General features: G+C 44.4%; 1 protein-coding gene across 1 annotated transcript in view; it reads right to left on the minus strand.

The window, feature by feature from the left end:
* The window catches only part of LOC147105726 (protocadherin Fat 4-like), a 159418-nt gene that overhangs the window by 5778 nt on the left and 134759 nt on the right, over positions 1–18881 (minus strand). The window contains exons 49-55 of the mRNA XM_086010940.1: positions 16976–17132; positions 14853–14958; positions 14530–14745; positions 13502–13647; positions 8031–8172; positions 3156–3400; positions 2492–2622 (exon numbers count right to left, since the gene is read on the minus strand). Of these exons, the coding sequence (XP_085867066.1) occupies positions 2492–2622; positions 3156–3400; positions 8031–8172; positions 13502–13647; positions 14530–14745; positions 14853–14958; positions 16976–17132 (1143 nt within the window). The remainder of the gene's footprint in view (positions 1–2491; positions 2623–3155; positions 3401–8030; positions 8173–13501; positions 13648–14529; positions 14746–14852; positions 14959–16975; positions 17133–18881) is intronic.

The raw sequence follows: 18881 nt of genomic DNA on the forward strand, positions 1-18881 counted from the left end.
TAACTCACAAACTACATTTAGAAAATTAAAACCCTTTCATCCTATTGATGTAATTCTGACCAGAAAGCTTCAGTGGCATAAACAATCAGGGCTGTTGTTACCTAATCATCCATTTACAAGATAGTGGCCCTGGTAGAAAGAGGCTGCTGGGCCACAGCAAACAGTTGGCAGAACTCCCTTATTGGGGGGAATTTTAACATGAAAAGATGAGTGGGTGGGGGGGGGGGGTGGTGGGGGGAGGTGGAAGTTAAAGTTTTAAAAATCTAAATCCCAACCCGCCCACTTTCAACTATTATTCAGGGGGGAGGGCAGCCAACCCGCTGCCAGGAGGCGGGTTGGCATTTTAAATATGATAATGAGGTCCTGAAGCCTCTGCTTTAACCTGCAGGTGGCCGGGGATCCCGGGCCTCAGGATTCTAGGTAGCTGCAGTGAGGTGGGCACAGCCTCGGGGAGCTATCCTGTCAATCAGGCTGGTTTTCGGGCGGGGGACCTGCCCATGGCGTCACATGCACGCAGCGTGCGAGGAAACCCGGACTTCCGGGTGTCACATGGTTAACCGGCCCCCCTGTTCCGGCAGGTCAGAAACTTCAAAGTCCAGCCCATTGTATCTGGTGGGAAGCACAGCCTCTTCGCACATCGCCTATATGAAAAATCATGGGGTGATGTTTGCCTGCCTACCACCCTGCTCACCCTGAAACCTTACATATCAACAAACTTATTATTTTCAATCCATTAAAGCCCTTAAAAAAAGCTGCTGATTCACAGGGAAGCTCCAACAGTGGCCTCCTCTGTGCTTCCCCACCTCTGGGCCTCAATACAGGACCCAACATCACTACCTTTACAGAGGTAGTGTTTCCTGAGGTGGGAATGAAGGGAAATACTGGGGAGAGCAAGGCCACAGCCACCTACCTTCATTTACATGTGGTAGGGCAAGCAGGTACACTCTCAGTCAGAAGGGGTGGAAGAAAATTCTTACAGGCATTTTTATGGAACAAAGTTTTTGTGAAAGGCCTCCCATTTTCCTTTTTTTTTAACCATTTCTGTACTGCCTGAAGTCAGGTGGGTTTTGGGAGAAAAAATCCAGGCCCAAATTTCGGAGAATAAAACGGTGATTCAATAAACTTCTGAACATTTTTTATTTGAAAGTATTTTGAGCAAGTTGTGAGGAAAAGTTACTATGATGACCAGATTGTTTAATTACAAAGTGATGAGGTGATAGAAAAGAGTGACAACAGGGAGTAATGGTTTGCAGGAGGAAGTGCTCACAAATGCAAGGTTTTTATATAAGATAATAAAATATTACACAAACATGTAGCACCTACTCCGATTGAACAATAGCATTTTGGAATTTTCTTCTCACTCACCGATTCATGTAATGATAGGGCAGTCAGGGAGTTGGGAGAAGGGGATGCTCATTAAGGGAACAAAACACAGCGGGGCCAATTTTCCGCTGCTTTGTGCCTGAGGAATGCTCACTTCCTAGGTGCAAAGCAGAGCAAAGAAGAAATGGTTGAGACCTGTGATTTTAGGTCTCCACTCCTTTGCATTGCCTGATGGTTTTCCAGGAATCCCCCAGGGAGCGTGGAGTGCTTGTACCTCCAGCAGGCGTAACCATGGATTAAAGTATATAGATGAGGCAGGAGGGATCTACCACCTCATTTTTCTGTCAGTGCTGGGCGGGTGTCTACTAGCCAGTGGGCCCAGAAGTAGACCTTAGGCCTTTCACCATGCCCCAATTATATAGGGGGATATGAATGGGGTAAGCAGCAAGGACATGAAGGACCAAAAAGGTAGGTGCCCTTTTTTATTTTAACAGGTTCTCCAATGGAACTTCAGGGCCAATGGAACTTCAGGTATTCTGGCCACAGTTTCTGAACAGCCAGGAGGTCATCACCAGTTCACTAGGTCTCTCTGGCCTGCAGCAGAGGTTGACTTTCCTTCTCTGATTCCAGGTGGTAGGCCCTGCCAATGTGTGGGTCTGTGCTGGGAGAACATCTAACCTATTCAAATTACCTGAACCTTGAAATACAGGCGGGTTCAAGCCATGTCAGGTGGAGCGTACTTTGGCTGCCCACCGTCTCGTTAGCATCCAGTCAAAGAAAGAAATTCGATCCTAGTATGTGATGGAGTATGAGTTGGTATTCAGTCCACATAGGGTGCAGAGGAGAACACTTCAGTTACAGATAACTGGGATAAGCTAATCTTGTCAAGTTAATACAACAGGGATTAACAGATGATTTTCTACAGATTGAGCTGGTTTGAGAGCACTTTGTCTGTAAAGATAAACAGTTCTGACAAATGATTACACCCAAAAAGTTAACCCATCTTTGTCTTTCAGATGCTGCACATTTCCAGCATTCTCTGTTTCCATTCATTTTAGCCTGTCAAGTTTGTTTGAATTATTGCTACAATACCATTCAAGTTTAGGGATGCCCAAAGGCTGCAAATATGTTGCATTTCTAGAAGAAAATGTAATAGTGTAAGACTTACCTTTTGTAACATGCCCATGCTATACCAGTGACAGCGACCACTGCCAGGGCGACAGCAAGAGTCAGCACTGCAACGAACCATCCCTCTGGACTCCAGTATTTGGAGGTTAATGTTAACACTTTGGTAGTGAACTGAGAAAAAGAGGACAAATATCAATTAGCCTGAAGCTTATTAGGTGTCACTGGTAAAATCCTTCACCAAAACAAGGTGTATCAATATCGCCCAAGTTTTCAAATTCCAAAGTAAAAATCAGAAATGAACCGAGAGATAGATAACCGGAATCCTTTGCCATCATGAGTGAGGGAACCCACAAAATGTGGTCAAGTTTTAACTCTTAGCAAACCTCCTACTGCAATGGAATTATCTCAGCTCAATTAACTTTAGTCACTTTCCTTAAATGTAATTTTTTTCCAATTAGAATACGATCCTGTCCCTATCTCAGCAGATGAATCCAGCAATTATGCTATATTCAGGTGTTTAAACTACAAGTTTAAAATTGTTGCCGGTGATTTTAACCCTACCCACCCAATGGAAACCAGGCGGGCGGGCAGTTAAAGTCAGCCAGTGATAGTTAATGCACAGGTCTCCTTGTGATAGTGCACGTCTCCCTTTATCTCTGCTGATCTGGGGGAGTATTTCTAAACCTCGTACAAGAAGGCACTACCTCTGTACTGGTGGCAGTTGTAGGTTGGGTGGTCGTCCACGGCACCACATGTACCACCACAGTTACTGTAGAAGTCAGCTGTTGATGTTTGTCCCTGCCAGACTCATCCGTCACTTGGATCAGTAGTGTGTACTCTCTGGAGTGTTCAATACCTTGAAAGATGTTAAACTGAAATCTTTGAGTGGAGGCCACCTTTGCAGGATTGTTGTCTGGTCTCTGAAGCTCAAATAGATCTTCTGTGTTTTCTGCAGAATATTTAATAAGACATTAATTACTCAGACTCCAAAATCATGGATTTAGAAATTTCTTGGGGTGGATTTTCTACTTGCCACCCAAGTGTAAAACTGGCCTTGCATTATAGAAACCTCACAATTTCCATTAAAACCTAAATATAAATTGGGCGGTTTACATAACGGATGGCTAATACGCAATGACAGTTTCATGTCCGGGTGGCAAGAAAAGATATACTTGCTCTCGAGGCGGTTCAGAGAAGGTTCACTCGGTTGATTCCAGAGATGAGGGGGTTGACGTATGAGGAAAGGTTGAGTAGGTTGGGACTCTACTCATTGGAGTTCAGAAGAATGAGAGGCGATCTTATCGAAACATATAAGATTGTGAGGGGGCTTGATCGGGTGGATGCGGTGAGGATGTTTCCACTGATGGGTGAGACTAGAACTAGGGGGCATAATCTTAGAATAAGGGGCTGCCCTTTCAAAGTTGAGATGAGGAGAAACTTCTTCACTCAGAGGGTAGTAAATCTATGGAATTTGCTACCCCAGAGAGCTGTGGAAGCTGCAACATTAAATAAATTTAAAATGGAGATAGACATTTTCCTAGCAGATAAGGGAATTAGGGGTTACGGGGAGAGGGCAGGGAAGTGGACGTGAGTCTAGATTCAGATCAGCCATGATCCTATTGAATGGCGGAGCAGGCCCGAGGGGCCGTATAGCCTAATCCTGCTCCTATTTCTTATGTTCTTATCTACTCCAATGTGTCAGGATGTAGCCAGGGTCCCACTTTTTTTTATACTGAGCTGGTGTGTCTTTTCCAGCCACATCCTGCTTCAACCTAAGCTCAAATCTGTTGATTCGTAATCCTAATCCAATGCCTTCGATGTCCCATCCTGGCCACAGTGCCCTCTGTACCTTTGCTCCATTTTCTGGTTGGCATCTACTTGTCAGGGGCCGTTGTCAGTATTCACCATCCTCTTTCTACATTTCACCCTCAAAAGGACTTTATTGGAGGTGGAGTTGACCCAGCCTCCATAGCGCAAGCAAAATACTCCATCAGCTATTGTGGTGCCATAGCTTTAACAAGTTAACTCCTCTGAAAGGTGAATTGATTCTTACCTATTTTTTCTCATGAAATCATATTTGATCTTTAGAGAAATTAACTGAAATTCAAATAATGTCAAACCTTTTCGATGTTTCTACAATCTAAGGTTCATTGAGCTGAAATTTCCTGGAACATGTCGGTGTAACTAAGGTGTGATAGTGGCATAGGCCGGATTTTGCAAGGAAATTTGTGCGTATCTGATTTATGCCGGTTTTACACTGAAACATCAATAGGCGCAAGTTCACCTGAACGTTTGTGACGCTTCCGAGCTACATCCACCAAAATAGTTCATAGCTCCGCCCCTCCATTGCAAAAGACCAGCTTAGAAGAGTTTCCTGCATTTGCACCAGTAATGCGCTGGTGTAGATTTATGCCCAAACTTTTAGGTGCAGCACAGCCCAACGTCACTTGATAACAGAGTGACTGAATCCTGGAGTTTGCTGGCAACTTTTCTTTCTGAGACCGGCACTATATTTAATCTCAATTTCTGCACCCAAAATTCTTTGTACCCCACCACCCAGCCACCCCCCACTGAAGATCTAAGCTGCTGGAATGAGCTTCCCAATGGGCATACCCCTGTTCTGCATAATAATGGTAGAGTAAGAGGAGCAGCAGAGGTAAGAGACGCTGAGAGTGAAGCACCACGGCAGCAGCCCACTTACTATTACCCCTATTGGTGTAGGGTTTGGCCGGTGCCAACATCAGTGGGTGCATGTGGCTCAAGGACTTTTGGACTTTTAAAATGGATATGTACCCTTTTAAAATGCAGATGCACTTGGGCTGCATTTTAAAAATGGAGTTTGGACTTTTGGACTTTAAAAGGGACTGACTGTTGGAGGTCGATTTTCCTGGAGCCGTCAGGCGGGGTTTCAGGCGTGTGGGGGGGGAATCCCGAAATCGGGGGTCCCGCCACCATCCCGCCCAAAACCCGCCTCCACATAAGTTTCAGGGGAGGCGAGTACCCGCCCCGCACTGGGACCCGCCGACCCGAGGCGGGAAGGGATTAATGCCAATTAACTGCCTGTTAACAGGCAGTTTTTAGCCTAATCCCTATTTTGAGGGGTGTCGTGTGGGATTCCCGACGGCTCCAAACCACGCCAGGTTGGAGCAGGCGGGCCGTCGGGTTGAAGGATTTGGAGGGGTCGCGATGTCGGTGTTCAGGTGAGTGATGGGTGCATGAGTGCAAAGGTAAGTGTGTTTGGTATGTCTAAAGTGTGTAAAGAAGTTTAAATTACCTGTACTTACCTTAACAGCCTTTCTTCCTCTAGGTTTCGGGAGTCCATCATTCAGCCGGCACTGAAAGCAAAATGGCTGCGAGCTGTCAAAAGTGACAGCCCTCAGCTTTCATTGCCAGTGAGACTTCTAACTGAGTCTGTGTAGAAGGACTCAGGTTAGAAGTCAGACTGTCAGTGTTTGACAACTTCAAACAGCTGTGAAACACTGATATTTCATCTGCCAAGACCTCTTGACAGATGAAATTTCAGTCTGTGACGTCACCTGTTGCCAGGTGGCCCTTAATTGGCCTGCTGAGCCCGCTGGGTGGGCTCAACAAGGTCAATCAAGGGAAAATCGCGTCGATTGGCCGAATGTCAATGTAGGCGGGACTAAAACCCGAAAGTTGTAGTCCCGCCTCCTTCCCGACAGCTTTATGAAAATCTACCCCTTGGTTTCTGTGAAGATAGCAGGAACTGCCTGTCTCTTGGGTTGCCATGGGACCAACCTCAACGCTGACATCATAAAAGGCCAGGAGCCTTTTCATATTTGAACTTGTGTGATTTGGGGAAAACCACCCTTGTCCATGGAGCCAAAAGTAACACCTCTGAACTCTTTCAATGAAGGAGCAGTCAAGAACTTAACAAACAGTTAGCAATTCGAGAACTGCTCATCTACAGTAATGGCCTACCATTGTTTTCTTCAAGATGACCAATCCAGGACAAACGACATCACCAGGAAGGCCAACTAGCATCTCAGCGACCATGGTAACCAGGAACTGCCCAGCAAGTTTTGTGTATTATATGGGGTATAAACATGCTGAACTTTGGGGATGCTTGCTTGCTGTTCTCTACCATCTGTAACGGGGTTCTCCGCATAACTACTCGTCCGTCAACTCTCCAGGAACGCCCGAAGTGAGTGCCTTGTCGTACCGCCTGAACATAACTCTCTAGGCCTCATCGCATGCTTCTGTTAGGCACGGTTTTGTTTCTGGAATCGAACGGAGCTGGGACCGCGTGAATCAACGACAAGGGCTGGTAATTATATCCAGCATACACCTCTAGAAATCCCCAGGACCGCCCGCGTGTTTGGCTGCTGAGGAACTGCAAGTGTCCAAGACGCAGGCTAACACGGGTGTGTGTGTGAGGATGCTTCCAAGTGTGGGTTCTGACCAAACCGGGAGAGGGGTTTAGTTAGAAGGGTTTTTCCATTATCCAGGCTTAGATTCTGGGAAGGTGTTGGTTCAGCGTAACCAACAGGGTGGGTATTTTAGTCTAAAGTTATAAGCTAGTGTCCACAGTTAACTACTCGTTCTGCCGTAAGCGAGAGGAGTAGGGATTGTCGTTTTTGTGAGTGTAATAAAAGGAATCGCTCTTTGACCAACCTGAACCATTTCGTTTTGTCTGAATCATTTATAATCTATCCATAGTAACTCCTTGGGTCTGAACTTGGGGGTTGTGGGGCTTGTGGTTCGCAGTATAATTCGGAAGACCAACCGGGTGGCATACGGTCACGGCCGGGTTACACAGTAATCCTGCTGGGGAAGCTGCGCATCGGGCATAGGAGAAGACCTATCTGGCCTCGGTCTCTCTCCCTGGGTGGGATTACCCGCTAATCGACGGGCTGGGCAGGGACCATTGCCAAAAGCTCCTGCCATGCAAGGGAAACAACCCAAACCGGGGAGTTTTTGAGGCATGGGTCGACTCAAGGGAGAGTCATAGAAACACGGGGCACTCAAAAACACCCTACATTGGTGATACAGCATTTACATTTGCGTTTGTTTTGTGCTGGTTTTTATGTTTTGGTGTGGGCAACTGAGCTCCGCAGGAAATTTGGGCGGAAGTTCCCGCTGCCAAGATCAGCGTAGAAACCGACGGAAATTTTGGTGTAATTTTGGCGTAAATGGGATTGTGGAAATTCAGGGCTATTTAGAAGAATGAGAGGGGATCTCATTGAAACGTATAAAATTCTGACAGGGCTACACAGGCTGGATGCAGGGAGGATGTTTCCCCTGGCTGGAGGATTTAGCACGAGGGGTCACAGTCTCAGGATATGGGATAGGACATTTAGGACTGAGATGAGGAGAAATTTCTTCACTCAGAGGGTGGTGAACCTGTGGAATTCTCTACCACAGAAAGCTGTGGCGGCCAAGTCACTAAATATATTTAAGAAGGAGATAGATGCATTTCTAGATATGTTTCTATTTATATCCATAGATCTCTTCTTGTCTTTAAGCTTCATTCTATTTGTCTAACGAAGACCTTTATTAAAACAAGGAACATTAATCGCCAAAGAGCATCTATGAAATAAAACAATTTTCAGGCTCACCTCCCAGGATTGAATAGCTGAGTTCATTATCAGGAGAGTCTTTGTCAGAACACTGCAATTGGATAAAAGGGTCTGTGATAGTGGAGTAGATGGTTTTCTCGTAATATTCTGGGTTACACACTGGAGGCTCATCATTCACGTTCTGGAATTCAAATAGCTAATTAGCAATAGCAGCTGCAGATGTGGTGTATGTGGTTGGTTAATAACAGAACAGAACTGATTTTCAACACGGGTGAAGAGAAGTGAATAAACTAGAAGCAAAGTGTATCTGTCTTTGTAATTAAAGCACCTTCAAACCATTCAAATATAATGGCTTCATCAAACAAAGAGATTCTATTAATACATATTAAAGAATGAATCTTACAGCCTAAAGAACAGTACTTCATGTCTGAGTTAAAGATATTAATGGATTTTCAAAATGCCATTTATCCTACATTGGACCAAGAATTGCAAGTTAGCAGTTTGATTCATAATCTTCCTCATCGCTGTAGAATCTGTGTTGCAGAATGGTTGCTGTTATTCACTTGTTGTTTTCTGCTTAGTATTAGAATTGTTTTAAATATATTTGAGGATATAATAGCCATTTATATCAATATTTTCTTTAATGGCGCAACTTCAAGTATTTGTGCTCAAAACAGACTTAAATATACTTCTGATGCTTTCTATTCACACACTATCCAACTTGCAGAATTTCTACATATCGTACTGTAGTCATCCTCGGTTCCGAGGGACTGCCTAAGAAGAAGAGACTGTAGGGAGCAGGGTCATGTTGGTAAGAATTGTACCAGATTTTATAAAGCTGTAAAGTGCTTTGGGATGTCATGAGGTAGTGAAAGGCGCTATAGAAATGTAAGTCTTTATTTTCTTTAGAAGAGGAAGGAGAATGAAAATATATTGGGAGGGAATAAATAAAATGTTTTGTTATTTTTCTTCCCTTTCACTTCCCTAGATTCTCTCCATCATATACTGCCCCAGATAAGGAAGTGGTTCCTGGTCATTGTCAACACTTTATAATTCACGAGTGTCGGGGGCAGACTCGCTGGCTGAGATCCTCCTCTTTGCGGCTGATTCCCAAGGACATCACTCCCGCCTCCAACTCCATTGCAATCCCAACCCATTTTCCTGGGTCGGCGGTCATTTCCCATGTATTATGCGCTTCTGTCAGGATTCCTGCAGGGGGACAGATTTCCAGCTTGGGGTGAGGAGGCAGCAGTAGGCCTCAACATCTAATTTTCCTGCCCAATTTTGGATGGGGTAGCAGAAGAAAATCCAGCCCCATGTCTTCTTTTCACTTCCCACCAGTGGTAAGCCTCTCTCTTTCGTTCAGTGCCTCCCAATGATGCCACAGCTGAGCTCATTAACTCACCAATGAGATAACTGCAGTCGGAAGCAAACCTACTAAACTTCAGGAGGAGGCCCATTCTGCCAATGCTAACTCCCCATCGCAACTATCTGTTCTATTCTGCTTTATTCCCATTTCCCTGTTCTTTATACCCTTTAATAGTTTTCTTCAAATATTTATCCAATGTCCTCTTAAATGCTATGTTTGACTAGCTGTGGTGAGTCATTCTATATCCTAATAATCCTTTCCATGCAAAGATTCCTTCTTATCCCCTCCTTTATGCTTCTATATATTTTTGTATTTGTTCTTGGGCTGTGGGCGATGCTGGAATTGCATTACTTTAATGTCCATCCCTAGCTTCCCTGAGAGCACTAAGGGCCCGATTTTGTGGATTGTGTGGGAAATGATCGGATTCCCCCGAATGTGGAGTTCTGACACACAAAAAAATGGGTCAGCCAGCTGCACGCAATTTTCCCTCAAGTGGCCAATTAATTTCCAGCGTGTGGGCAGCCTTGCTAATTGTCCATTTCCAGTCAGGAAGCCCCACAGTATGATGTCATCATTCGTGGTGCTTTCAAGGCCCACAGCAAGCATTGCTTCCTCTGTTGGCTTCCAAACGAACCATGCAGGATGGCAGAGGAGCCTGCAGCAGCTGTGGCCAGTGCCAGACCCCGAGCTGCCACCAAATTCGAAGAAGCTTCACTGCAGGCATTATTGGATGGGGTTAGGGCCCACAGGGAGGTCCTCTTCCCTAGGTCAGGCAGGAAGAGGCCTCCCACTGAGACCAAGGCTGCATGGATGCAGGTGTCAGCAGATGTCAACTCGAATTTGCATGTAACCTTGGCATCGCATCTCTAACTCCTTCCTCTACTCCCCCACAGGACCATCCAGAGCCCCCATCCCCACTGTGGAGGAGGAAGAGGCTGTGCAGCCAGACTCCTCAGAGGAAGCTCCATCCTCTGAGGGCGCAGCATCAGCAGAAGTAAGCGCACCCAGCACCAGCGCAAACACTCACACTTCGGGGGGATCTTCGGGACATAGAGTAGTGTTGTCACCTGGTGTTTCACAGCTCACAAGTGAGCCTCAGCAGATTCTGGAGACAGGGACAGCAGTGGAGAGTCCTCGTCGGAGGGCGCAGAACTCTGCCAGCTCAGCTCAGCTGCGCTGCATATCGACCCTCTGCCTCTGGGTCCATCCGCAAGAGAGGTGATGGATCCCCATGCACAGATGCAGGAGTCTCTGGCAGGTTTTGTCTCCAGGGTCGCTGCGAGTGCGGAGCGAATGGAGGAGTCCATAGCGACCATGAGCAGAGCCTTTGTGGAGTCATTGGCGCAGGAACGCATCACCATGGAAAGGTTGGCAACCTCCATGGACGAGATAACTCACCAGGGTACGGAAAACATGGTGAGTGCTCATAAGAGAATGACATCTCTTGAGGAGCGTTGGCCTTCTATTGAACAGAGAAACCAGACCTTCATGGAAGTCCTTCTGAGTAGGACTGCCAGTGCAGATACGGGTCCCCATGGCCCCCTCAAGCGCAGCAAGGTGCTCTCAAGCCACTTCCAAGCGCTGGCCCCTTCTGGTCTGTGCAGCTTCAGGTGAGTGAGCAGCAGCCTGGTGCTCCTGGTGCTCATCCTGCTGTTCCTGGTTCTGCTGCTGCCGCCTCTGCTGCTGGAGATCCTCTAATGGCAAGAAGGGAAGGAAGAAAAGGCATCCCATGCTTCTGGTAGATGCCTCCGCTGAGGAAGCGCTGAGTGAGGGTGGCGAGAGGGGCTTCCCAGGAGATCACATTGGAGAAGTGTGTGAGGCTCCAACCTTCCACAGCTGTGCCTAAGCCTTGAAGAAGTAGCCCCAAGCCTTTAACAGCAAGGTCCTTCAACATACAAATGCTGTCCCTTTAAATCGCAGCTTTCCCGAATGACCTGCAGCTGAGAGCAAGCAAGCCGGCAAGCTTCACGCCAGGTTTCATCAGCGGGGTTCCCCGCAGGCGTGTTTAGCGTGGGGAACCCCTGAAAATCGCAAGGGCACCCTAAAATGGCATTAAACATGCCAATATAGGGTCCCGGCGGCTGCGGGCGGGACTGAATCGGCTCGTGGAGAAACGACGGTCCGAAAGTCGGACGGGGCAGGGAATCAGGCGGGGGGGGGTCATGACCCCCTATTTCGGCGATTTTCGGCCCCCGCCCGCCCGAAAAGCCGCCCGACATCTGGCAGAAAATCGGGGAGTCAGCCACATATTGTGGGACTGGAGTCACATGTCGGCCAGACCAGGTAAGGGTGGCAGGTCCCTTCTCTGAAGGACAGTAGTGAACCATTTGGGTTTTTGTAGCAAGACAAAAAGCTTTCAGGGCCATTTTTGCTGACACTAGCCAAAAATGACCAGATAAAGTCAAATTCTGGAGATGCTGGAAATCTGAAATATAACCAGAAGATGCTGGAAGCGGTCAGCAGGCCAGGCACAGCATTATTGGAGATAGGAAGGTAAAGGACATTCTGGCGAAAGGTCATCGATCTGAAACGTTAACCCTAAGTTTCTCTCTCTGCCTGGCATTTGGTAATTTCATAAATGACCAAATCTGGTTTTAAACGCATGACCTCTAGACTACTAGTGCCGTTTAGTTTATGCACCCTTATTATTGATTTACCCACCAGTATAAATAATATTTCACTATTTACTCTCTGACATCTTTTCATAATTAGGAGCATTTCCCTTTAATTTGGTATTTATTTAAAAGCTTTACTTTTAGCATTTCTCCGGATATTGAAGCAGTGGTGTGAGGGGGTTAGCGCTGACCAGCAGGCTATCATTGTGCCAATACAGACCCTTAAAAGCAGAAAGGGATTGATTTTCACTTTTGCCGGTTGATCGGTGAAGCGCGCAGCCCACGTGTCCCGGGGCGAAGAGGCCGGCGCCATTTTGAGGCCTGGGCCTCCTTTAAGTGGAAATGGCGAGCTGCGGATGCCAAACGTTTAGAAAAACTCTAATCATCATTTATTTTCATTTTGCAACTTGTTACATCCTGTTCCCTTGACCTTTAACATTGAAACCATGTTTATTGAACATGATGTGGAGATGCCGGTGTTGGACTGAGGTGGACAAATGTAAGAAGTCACACAACACCAGGTTATAGTCCAACAGCTTTATTTGAAATCACAAGCTTTCGGAGCGCTGCTCCTTCGTCAGGTGAAGTGAAGAGATGATCTCTTCACTTCACCTGATGAAGGAGCAGCGCTCCGAAAGCTTGTGATTTCAAATAAAGCTGTTGGACTATAACCTGGTGTTGTGTGACTTCTTACATATGTTTAATTGAACAGTTGGCATGTAGGTGCCATGAGTTATCACTAGATGGCAGTCTAAGTATACATTACAACAGAATTGAACAGTTGAGCAGTCAAAGGCTTGTGCGCTTTTAAGGATTGTGTGTGTGGAACTGTTTGAGTGCTATTTGAAGAGAAATCATGCCTTTTTAAAGACCTCCACCTCTGTCTTTAACCTTATTCAGATCTCTGTTTCAGCAGCAGATATTGCAATGTATTGATGCTCTTATCTCTCACCTTAATTTCAGGATCAAGCTTCATGTATTTGATGTAATTGCATGATATATAGTCAAAAACACTACAGAGTGAGTCAGACAGAGAGCTTCATGTATTTTCTCTCACAGGATCCAAAGACAATCCTTTGTGTGTGGATTTATATGATTGAGCATTGCCACTGGCGAGGCAACCATGGGCTCAGCTTTCACTCGCTGAATACAGAACCTAGTTAGGATTTTGTTCCAGGAAAATATACAGGTGACCTCTAGATTAGAACAGCACTGCCAGCTCCTTTAGCTTCTCTACTCTGCTCCTGTTTGGTGAACTAGGTTCAATATTGCTGCTGTAGAAGGTGATCAGTTTGTGACTCTTGGTGCTCTGTTCAATACTCAGTTTGTATGCTGTAAATGGATTGGTGAAATATTCAACCGGACCTCATAAAATCTTTACAATAATCAATTGCCGCAAAAGAACAAAATGGATTGAGCTGGGCTGAAGTAAGCTGTCCAGTGAATCCCTTTAGTTTAAATGTTTGAGTTGAATTGCACTGGGGAACGATGATCTCGAGTTCAATTTTGACAGAGTAATATCTTACCATCACATTAACGGTTACTGTGGCTAAGCCGCTTCGTTGCCTCAGTGGATCAATTTGAAGATCATTATTCATGTCCACCGCTCTGACAGTGAGAATATAAGTCTCTTGCTTTTCTCTGTCCAATACATTTAGGAGCCTTATCCGACCTGTCAGAGCAAAAACAAAATGCTGATGAGCTAATGACAGTTTAAAGGGACAGATCCTCCCTGATAACCAAAAATATTAAACCAAATACAAATAAGTAAGAATGACTGAATATTTCTAAAGACAACCATGATTTTGTCTTTGGTATTTCAGTATTAACCTGGAGAACTTTAAAATAAATGAGGAGCAATGATTATCTGACAGTGATTGCAATCCATTCATCTAATGGAGGAAAACAATCTGTTGTCAACGACGAGCGTGTAGCTTCGATATCACTGCCATGCATCCAATATATTATATAATATATTATTGATGTCCCGTGCTGTTACTGAAGTAGTCTGGAACCTTCCATCCAGTTTCTGACGTTTACCGCAGTCCTCCTACAGCTCACCCATCGCTGTAATGTAGAATATTTACTGAAACAATAGACTCAACGCAAAAATATTATGAAATTTACTGATTCTGAAAAGGTACAGGCTTCTATTTTTGCAAAGGCTGATAATGGCTCTCTAACGGTGATCAGAATTTTTTTTTCTCCTTTTGGGACAGTGCTCTTTAATTGTCCCTTTAAATCCAGCCAAATTTACACTTGGAATGATGCTAAGTCCACTTCCATTGAAGTCTGCCTTAAACCTGTCACTAGCCATTCTGGCGGAAATGACACCAAAATAAGGCAATCACGTCATGGCAGATCTTCTAGTCGGAATAATAAAGTATAGACAGCTCCCAAAGACAACTTGTTTCTCTAGTGAGGATTATGCAATAGGTTTTATTTTTAATCAGCGACCAGAAATGGTTGCTAAGTGGCACCTACACTGAGAAAGAATGCAAAGCTCTATTCAGTGAGAACTATGAATACAAACATCATAATGACCTTCCAATACCTGAGTCAGATTCAATGTAAAACTTGGGTGGGCTGTCACTGTTTCCTCCTACAATCGAATACTTTACATTGTTAGCTGGTAGGTCACCATCAGTAAAATGTGCTGTTCCAACCAGAGCCCCAATAGGGCTGTCTTCAAATATATTAAATGTTCTTGATCCAGAGACAGGCTTCATCTCATTCACGGGTGTGACCGTCACTATAACTGTGCTGGTACCTGAGTAAACAGGTAGTTAATTGGTTAGTTCAAAGTAATACATTTTCATAGCGGCATCAGTAATCCAAGCTTTCAAATAAGTAAAGTGCAAGCAGACACAGACTTACTTGTCAATTGAGGCATGCCATTATCCTTTATCTTAACAAATATTACATGTTGAAAATGAACTGCTGCAAATGAGCGATCATCATACTGCAAAAGCGAAGACCCAACCTGCAGGATAAATTTTGCTAGATGGGTTACTTATTTAGGTGGCTCCTGGTCAGTGAACAACATCTTATCCAAGAGATTACACCGATACTACTTTGTTTTTTGTCTATCCAATAAGGCTTAATTTCAGCAAAGTGATGAGTCAGTCTTTGGGTTCAGTTGAGTTCAATCTGACTTCATCCCAGTGAACCTGAAGCCAGACTATAAATCGTTAAAATAAAGCACAGATACGACAAGTACAGGCAGAATCTCCCTTTGTTTCCAGAGTTTGTGCTGTCAGCACAGCAGAGACCTTTTCAACTTTCAAACCACACGAGTTTTAATAATAAAGCTTCAAAAATGATCGTGATGAAATGGAATTTGAGAATTGAGCAGTCACAGTAACACCCTTAACTCACAGCAGCCCTGGAACAAACTATGAAATTATAACTTTGTGATGAATATTAATCATATCAGGTTGAAGGTGATATAAAGCATTCAAAAATGTCGTCTTCTTCTTAGGCAGTTCCTCGGAACCGAGGATGACTTGCTTCCACATTAAAAATGAGTTCGCAGGTGACTGATGAGTCCAATGCGGGACCTACAGTCTCTGTCACAGGTGGGGCAGACGGTGGTTGAAGGGGCAGGTGGGTGGGGTGCTTGGGTTGACGTGCGCTCCTTGTGCTGCCTGCGCTTGGCTTCCGCTTGCTCCCGGCGAAGAGACTCGAGGTGTTCGGCGCCTTCCCGGATGCTTCTCCTCCACTTTGTGCGGTCTTGGGCCAGGGATTCCCAGTTGTCTGTGGGGATGTTACACTTTTTCAAGGAGGCTTTGAGGGTGTCCTTGAAGCGTTTCCTCTGCCCACCTGGGGCTCTCTTGCTGTGCCGGAGCTCCGAGTACAGCATTCAAAAATGTAACTATTTGCTTGCTGTGATCATTCATAGTGATTCATTCTTACAAAGCTGGTTGGGGTTAGGATTGATAGTTTTAAGAAGAGGAATATTGAATGTTGGAACATCTTCGCAGCCATTGGAAATGTCAAACCCAAGAAGGCAAGGATGCTAGAGGCAGGTTATGAAGATTTACATAATTGACTTTTTTGAAAAGACATGGAAAAACATTTCCTCAGGAGACAAACTGGGTTGGGTCAACTTTGTGATGCAGCAGATCGTAGAGTCTGGAGGGCTTCGATTTCATGGGCTCGGTAGAGTTCATATTCATATTTTCTTATATGCTTTATTGAGGCTTTTTTGTTTAAGGAGTTGACTGACACAGCAGGGGAAGATTTTCTCTGTGCGCATTCTGCAACAAAAATCGAAACCCATTTATATATATTTTATATTTTTATTTGATCTTGGGATGCGTGTGACATTGGAAAGGCTGCATTTATTGCCCATCTTTGTGGCCCTCTCTTTGAATATTGCAGTCCTTGTGCTGATAGTGTTCCCATGATGGAGGTAGGTAGGGGACAAATCCAAATCATGATGATACGTGACTCGGAGCGGAACTTGGAGTTGATGGTGTTTGTATAATTTTGCTGCTATTGTCCTTCTAGCTGGTACGAGCATTAGGCACTTTCACTGGGAATCTGTTCCACATATCTATTAGTGTGTGGAGGGGCGGTAGCGATTTTTCGAATCTCTAGTTTCTTGTGTTGGTTGTTCATTTTATGTGATCATAAATTAAACAACCTGATTGGATACATATTGTCCATGTTTTTCATCAGTTCAAAAACTTGGATCATATTCCTACGGGATAGAAAACTTTGCTGTGACTCTATTTGCTGCTTTAATGCAGCAGGTTTCCTTTGGACTGAAATTCTGCAAAGTCTTTAAAAATGAGGCAATTAAAAGTGTCATGAAATGAAGAAGTCAGCCAGCCATATTAGGAAGCTTTCAAGAGTCTTATCCAGTATAACATGACACCTTGTAGTCTTTTATCATCTTGAGAACCATAAATAGCTTTCAGGCCATATATTATAGTGATTCATGGCAAGTTTAAGTTTATTTCTACAACATTTCAATGAACTTTAATTGTACTTACAGTTATTTCATTGTTAGTAATGTTAAATCTTCCTGTTGAATATGAGTCGAGAACCATACTGTAGTTCAGGATATTATTAGCGGTTGTTCTGTCATTATCCCAGCAGTTAAGTGACACAACTGGAGTACCTTCTGGGGAGGTTTCAGCAAGCTCAGTGCTAAAAAATTAAATATGGATAAAAATTAAAGCCACTTCATAAATTTGTTTAAAAAAATATCAACATTGTATCTATGTATCTAAGTCAAACATTAATTAAAACACATATCAGAACCAGAAAATAAGAAAAAGCAGCTCAGATGGAAAAAAATTGTATAGTTGTGGGCGAGACCAGAACTAGGGGCCATAAATATAAGATAGTCACTAATAAATCCAATAGGGAATTCCGGAGAAACGTCTTTACCCAGAGAGTGGTTAGAATGTGGAACTTGCTACCACGTGGAAAAGTTGAGGCAAACGGCATAGATGCATTCAAGGGGTAGCTAGATAAGCACATGAGGGAGAAATGACTAGAAGGATATGTTGATGGGATTAGATGAAGACGGGTGGGAGGAGGCTCGTGTGGAGCATAAACATTGGCATGGACCTGCTGGGCTAAATGGCCTGTTTCTGTGCTGTAAATACTTTGTAATACTTTGTCATAGATGTTATACTCCATCACCAGTTGATATTGATCTTTAGCACTTACCCAGATATGTTTATGAACATAATGGGCCAGAATTTGTGGTGGGTATGATGTCGTACTCTGAGAGTATGCCGTCATATCACCTTTGAAATATACCGCAAGTTCGGGATTTCCGCATGCGCTAAATCCCGGACTTGCGATCAGTCAATGTATGCGTTGACAGGTCATCTGCACAGCCGAAGAAAAACCAATTTTTGGTGCAGAGTTGGGGTATTTGCCCACCAACTGCCCAGCAATTACGTCCGAAAATTTTATGGTTGATGCAAACAGGCACAGGGCCTGTTTGCATCAGCGCAAGGGGATACCTCATGTATGTTTTAACCATTTTTATCTTGGAAATCGGATTGTTTAATTGTATCAAATTAGTTTTTTTTGTTTCTGCAAAGATTGAAGTTGTAATGATGTCAATAATTATCAGCAAAATTAAATTTTTACTAACAGAACTAGGATGTAGTGAAGTGATGGAATGAAGCTAATTAGGAGTAAATTCCAATCCTGTAAAGTAATTGTAATTAAATCTGATTATGGGATTCCCTTCTGAAATGATGTAAAATCTAATTCTGTTTCCTGATTGGAGGGCCAGGCCCACGTGATCCCAGGTACACTTCCGCACAGGCTGGGCCCCGGATTCTGTGGGCCATTACACTGCCCTCCAGTATATAGCATCAGAGAGCAAGTTCACAAAGGAGGGTCGCCATTAGGTAGGTTCGTAATCTTTTCGCAGGTCTGCTGCCTACTCCGGAGAAACACCACAGACCGCAATTTTTGGGCCAATGCTTACTAAAATCCTGTACAAGCCATTCATTAGCATTTTGAATGGGGTGAGTACTCTTGGCTATGTGCCCACACTAGTTTGGTAAGTTCAGGTTAACTTGGAACTGAGGTTCATATGTGGCTTTAGAAATCCCCAGTTTTCTCCCATTTGAAGCAGAATCCAGAGCAAATGTCTACGGTTGAATGGCACATCCAAATATGGTGGGCATGAGGGTATTAGACAGTTTTCTTACTCTAAGAGCAACAGTAACTACCACTAACTTTTGATTTTCATACTGAGTGGAGACATTTCTACCATTGCATCACTTTCTCCTCAAAGTTTTCAAGGGCCAGGCAGATGAATAACCATGGCAGTCTATACCCTCCTCACTGGAAAAATCGCAGGATAAACACATCACCGCAATAATGCAATTTACCATCTTTCCTATACGAAACCTGGACTATGGGGGA

This window comes from Somniosus microcephalus, chromosome 17, assembly GCF_052327205.1.
Source record: "Somniosus microcephalus isolate GS21.2 chromosome 17, FLI_Smic_1.0, whole genome shotgun sequence".
NCBI classification, from domain to species: Eukaryota; Metazoa; Chordata; class Chondrichthyes; order Squaliformes; family Somniosidae; genus Somniosus; species Somniosus microcephalus.